Source organism: Stegostoma tigrinum, chromosome 28 (genome assembly GCF_030684315.1).
Source record: "Stegostoma tigrinum isolate sSteTig4 chromosome 28, sSteTig4.hap1, whole genome shotgun sequence".
NCBI lineage: Eukaryota > Metazoa > Chordata > Chondrichthyes > Orectolobiformes > Stegostomatidae > Stegostoma > Stegostoma tigrinum.
This window is the reverse complement of record NC_081381.1, coordinates 26,916,165-26,922,164: the sequence shown is the minus strand read 5'-3', so window position 1 is coordinate 26,922,164 and position 6,000 is coordinate 26,916,165. Positions and strand designations below refer to the sequence as shown.

The following is a 6,000-nucleotide window of genomic DNA, read 5'->3' as shown; positions in this document are numbered from 1 at the left end:
CTTGCCTGATTATTTTCCTTGGTGCACAATAATACACAGATCCCTTTGTGCATCGTATTTCCCAATATGTTACTATTTAAGTAATACTCTGCCTTATTGTTTTTTCATTGAAGTTTATCATTTCACATCTATCCACATTATTCTGCATCTGCCATATGCCTGGCCATTGACCCAACTTGTTTAAGATTGCCCTCAAATCTGCCTTAATCCTCGCAACCTCATCTGTTGTGTTGTCAGCAAAACTGGAAATATTGCATTTGGTCACACATATATATCTGGGCCTGAAGCATTCACCCTGTGACACACCACTAGTCTTTGCCTGCCAATGAAAGAAGACCTATTTATTTCTGCTGTTTCTGATTATGTCAGTAACACCAGTAAATCACCCCCAATACTGTTTGCTTTAATTTTGCCAACTTTCCCCTTACATAGCACATTGTCAAAAACCTTTTAAATCCAAATACACTACAACCTCTAGTTTTGTCTCATTTATTCTACTCGCTATGTCCTCAAAAAAAAACTCCTGTCGATTAGTAAAGTATGGATTTCCCTTTCCTAAACCCATGCTAACTTTGTCTAAACCCATTAATGCTTTCCTAGTGCTCGTTATCATATCTCTATAGATCTTAACATTGTTTCCACTATGGATGTTAGGCCTACTTGTCTGTAATTATGTTTTGTCTCTCTTGCCTTTATTTGCGCCCCCCCACAATGGTAAATGTAGTTGCCACCGTCCAAGCCGTAGAAACTGCCCTGAAGTCTGTAGACAAGCCTAGCCTGTTAAAGCATTCCTCCTAAGACAATGAGATCTCAATATAGTAAACCTCTTCTGAACAGCCCCCAATGCATTTACATCCTCTCCACAAAAAAGCAGTTAATGTTTCAAGTCCTCTGACTCTACATCAGAAGCCACTAGCCTCAAAATGTTTACTCTGTTTATCTCTCCACATGTTGCCAGACCTACTGAGTTTCTCCAGTATTTTATGTTCTTGTTTCAGATACTGCCTGACCTGCTGAATTTCTCCAGCACACTATTCTTGTTTCAGATCCTAACCTTTAATGTTCAATTCCTACTGTAATAATAGATGTAATTGCAGTAGCCTTTTTAAATCATTTGCTGTAATGTTTTGTGACTTATGCACTAGAATTCCTAGATTTGGCTGGTATTCCGCAGTTGCTCACCATTTAAATAATACTGCTTTTTTTATTCTTCCTGCCAAAACGAACAACTTTACATTTTCCCACCTTACATTCCATCTGCCAGATTTTTGCCCACTCATTTAACAATGATGCAGACTGATTCTGCATAGGTTATATCATCTTCATAACATTTTTCTACCCATCTTTGTGTCATCTGCAACTTTAGCCAAGCCTTCAATCCCCTCATCCAAGTAATTGATATAAATTGTAAAAAGAGGGCCCAACACAGACCTAAGGGACTCCATTCATCATATCCTGCCAAACGAAAAAAAAATCAATTTATGCATAATCTATTTTCTGAAAACCAGCCAATCTTATATCCATGTTAGTATGTTACTCCTTATACCATGAGTTCCGACTCTGCACAATAGGCTTTTTATGTGGAATCTTGTTAATTCTCTTTGGGAAATCCATGTACATTACAATGAGCTCACAATAAATTGGTTGAACATTATTCCCTTTTCACAAAACATTGCTGGCTTATCCTGATTACCTTCGAATTTTCCAAGTGCCCAATTATAACCTCCTTAATGAACAATTCCAACACCCTTTGAGGATAGGCATTGAGCCAACAAGCCTCCAGTTTCTGCCTTCCTTGCTTGAATCTACTCGAGTCTAATGGAATCCCTCTAGAATCTGACAAATTGTGGAAAACTAACATAATGCATCAACTACTTCATTATCTTAAGCTCTTTAAAAGAGGTGGGTAAAGTTCATTAGGATCATAAACTTATCGACCCACAGCTCCATCAGTCTGTTCAGTAGCAGTTCTGTCGTGATTATAATTCCAAGCACCACTGTACCTTTGACATCATTTCCAGTAAACACGAGGATTTTTTTTTGTATCTGCTATACTGAAGATAAAAGCAATTTTTAAAATATCCACTATTTCTTTACCAAACTATTAACTCCCCATTTTGACTGTCTGGAGGCCCAACACTCAGTTTGCTTTGTTTCTTTTAGATACCTATGAAAATGCTTTTTAAAAACATGTTCACTTATTCATTGATAGTAGGAACTGCCGATGCTGGAGAATTGGAGATAACAAGGTGTAGAACTGGATGAACATAGCAGGCCAAGCAGCAGAGGAGCAGAAAAGCTGACGTTTCGGGTCTGGACCCTGCTTCAGATTTCTGTTTGGCCTGATGTGTTCATCCAGCTCTACACCTTGTTATCTCACATTATCTCACTTATTAATCCACAGGATGTGGGCATCATTGGCAAGGCTAGGATTTGTTGTCAATTAACTGATGGGCAATCTCATTCTAGCTAACTCCTTCTAATGCTTTAACATATTGTTCTGTTAATCTTTTTGTTTTTCCCTGCTGTTCTTCATATTCTGACCAGTCAGCTGCCCTACCACTCACCCTTATGCAGTTGTATGCTCTCCTTATTTTTTCTGCCTTTCCACGACTTTCATGTTAGTATTTTGATATCCTGCCTCAAACTCTATTCGGTTTGTTACATTTACTCAAGTTTGATCCCTCACCTCGCCACTCAGCACATTTGTTAGCAAAAAGCTTGAATTAATGCATTTTGTTTGCACACCCAACTGGTCCAATTCAGGTGAAGTCTGCCTTATGCTAACAGTGCCCACTTACTAAAAACTTAGATTCTCAAATTTTATATTCGAGATCTTTCTTTCTGTAAAACCCACTAACTCACTAGTTTAAAAATTACTTTATCCACTACAGATGTTTTTAAATTTTTTAATTTCTTGCGAGTTTGAACCACTAACTCTTCCATATCTTCCAAGTTTTCCTCCAAAATATTTTTGCAAACCAATTGTGCCACCTCACATTCTATTTGTTGAATTTCACCTTACGTTTTAGGCTGAATCTACTATCTTGTTAATCTCTTACAGCTCCTTCTGTCCTTTAGTTAGTTAATCGTGTCGATCGAGGAGGCAGTACTGTCTTATCTATTCAGATAACGTTATAATGCTCCCCTCTCTTATGTCTCTGTCGGTTTTTCCAACAGGAATATTTGACGTGAAGCAATTGCAAAAAAAAACTTGGGTTTGTGCCATATTAAAAGATCGAATGCTAGCAATCTGTTAAAATACAGGAAATACATCTAAGTATCTTCAAGAAATTTGAATGGAATGCCTCTCAACTAAGCACTTCCGAGGACGCGGAATCGATCTTGACACCTTGATCAGTGATTGTTTCACTGCCACATCAGATCATGGCACAACTCAAACCAGACACACTCTTTACGGTTTTTTAAAAGACAGAGAAATGTTTTCAATCTGACAATTTGAAAAATTACCCCGAGAATCTCAAGAAAAAAAAGGGTAACGTGCACGGTGGAGATGCTGCCACTAGTTGTCTCCATTACACATGTTTGCTTAAAGTGCCTGTTAATCTCAGTGGTGGTGAACAGTATTTCTTCCGAACTTTCGAATGAAAAAAAAATTGGACAGAAAAACCGTCCTCTTAGTTTTTTAATGGTCAATAATGATTCCGCGGTTAATGTGTATACAACGGCATATAATCCAACTAACCACGTTTTATGCTCAAACGTTCCTTTTCCAACCGGGTAGTTACGTGAAGGGTAGGACTAGGTTTGAACTTTTGACCGTTGTCCTAAGTCTTCGCAGTGTTTCACGCCGGTAGCTTTTAGGAGATTTCAGACGTTGTTGTACCTGAAGAAATAGGGGGGTGCTGTTTGAGGACCACGTGAATCTCAATCCTTCAACAGGTAAGCCGTCGACCAGGGAAATTGAGAGACAGTGAAATCTTCAGCTGTGTATTATCCTCCATTTGTAGCTTTTAGGGCATTCCTGCTGATATTTAAACACAACAACACTAAAGTAATCTCCGGCAGCAACTGCACGACTGCAAACAGAGTTCCGCTGGAGGTGGCTGCCGAACCGACCGTCTGGTTTTCTTCCCTGTCTTGACAGATTTGGGACAACATAACTAGAGAATGAGTGTTCACAAAGTAGTTTAATCGCAGAACCTATCAAATCTGAACCCGATACCCGTTTTCATTTCAAACTCCAGCGGGGGATGTTAATCAGCTGCGGGAAAATCGTCTTTTTTTTTCCTTCTTCCGTAATCGTAAAGATCTGAGGCCAATTACAACAGCCATACACCACGCTAAAAGGGCTCTCACGATACAGTGGTAGGCCCAGGTTCAAGTCCCGCCTGGTATGGAAGTGTGTCCTAACAAATCTGAACAGGTTAATTAGAAAGAATATTGAGAACACAGAATCTGATTCCTTGTTGGATAAAGTTGGTGAACGAACCAGACAGCATTCTTTAGGTTCCACATTACAAACTATTTAGTAGCTGGAAATGGTTTAATTTGAGCAGAGGTCCTCTATTTATCTTAATAGGCAGCTGAAAATCTCAAGGTTCTAATTGCTATCCACCGATTCACTACGTTTCTCTGTATGCAAGAACAATGGACATTATCAGTTGACGCTGAAGAGGTATTAGAATAGCCACGCGAGGAGACTGATAAGAACAGCTCGTCACGTTTTGTGCAATTAAAACTCTGTGCCTGTTCTAATACATGAAGTCTGGCTAACAAAGTGAATTTGCAGACGTTTGCCAGCAGCCATTGACCCATATCCTACCAAGTGGCAAGGCTATTAATCATCAGGGTGTTTTGATTGTTGCGACTACACAAATTCAAGGGTGATTATTTACCAGAACTCCTGAATTGAGTCTTGTAAATGGTGTTTACTCGTTGAGGGTTAAGGAGAAAAGATACTCATCACAAAGTATCCAGTCACTACTCTGCTTTTTGATCATAGGACTCCCTACAGCACAGATAGAGGCCATTCGGCCCATTGACTCTATACCAACCCATCACAGAGCATCCCACTAGACCTAATCCTGCACATCCCTGGACGATCCCATGCAAATACAGCATAGCGAATCCGCCTACCATGCACATGTTTGGGCAATGGAAGGAAACTGCAGCACCTGGCAGAACCCACGTAGACATGGGGAGAACGTGCAAGCTTCACACACAGTCACCCAAGGCTGGAAACAACCATGGATCTCCGGGGCTATGAGGCAGCAGTGCTAACCACTGAGCTATTTGTAGATATCATGTTGATATGGCTGAACCAGTCAAGGTGACCTTGGAGATAACAATATGAAGACCAAGCCAAGGAGCAGGAAAGTTGACGTTTTGAATGTGGATCCTTCTTCAGAAAATGACCCTGGACATTGGTAATTATGGTGATGATGATGTCATCCTTTTTGGTTTCCTTATACTTGAGATACCATTCTTAGAAGTGTTTACCGCATAAATGAGAAAATCAGTTTGCTTCCTCTTCACAGATGGCTAGCATTTCCAAATTGACTCAGATTCCCCCTCAGGGACTGTCAAGATCCTATGTACACACCTTAGCCCAAACTGTTCCAAACACCAAGGAAATGGGACCAAGAACTCTTTTACTTAATAGATTTATTTTTCAACTAAGCGTCTTCTTCACTGACCTATTCTGGCTTGTATATAGTTCAGGAAGGCATGGGATCTGCTAATACCTTTAGAAGTGGTCATCAAGTATTTCTGACCAGGTGTGAGACAGGATTTGGCCGTGATTCTGTTCATAACCTATCGTTTCCTTGTTTGATTTTATAAAGGAAGTTAAACCATTTTAAATTGACAACATTGATGTGATAGAATTTTTTGTTACCTTTAGTGTTCAATTTTGTGAATTATTGAACTGTATCTAGTGAAGTTAAATAAATGTGAATGTTGAATTGATGTAAAAATGTAAACTAGTAACAAACGTGATTTGAGGTTTGGACATCTCTCCAACAACGTTGCAGCCAA

General features: G+C 39.5%; 1 protein-coding gene across 5 annotated transcripts in view; it reads left to right on the top strand.

The window, feature by feature from the left end:
* The first annotated feature begins 3,567 nt into the window (after positions 1–3,567).
* Positions 3,568–6,000, top strand: part of zgc:154075 (uncharacterized protein LOC556929 homolog) — a 200,366-nt gene continuing 197,933 nt past the window's right edge. The window contains exon 1 of one of the 5 annotated variants that reach the window (XM_048561747.2): positions 3,568–3,903. Coding sequence is in view for 4 of the 5 variants with exons in the window: in XM_059655662.1 (XP_059511645.1) it covers positions 5,354–5,390 (37 nt within the window). In the remaining variant the exon portion in view is untranslated. Of the gene's footprint in view, positions 3,904–5,294; positions 5,391–6,000 lie in introns of those variants that run through there. The other 4 variants (XM_059655662.1, XM_059655660.1, XM_059655659.1 and 1 more) reach the window with 4 other exon arrangements.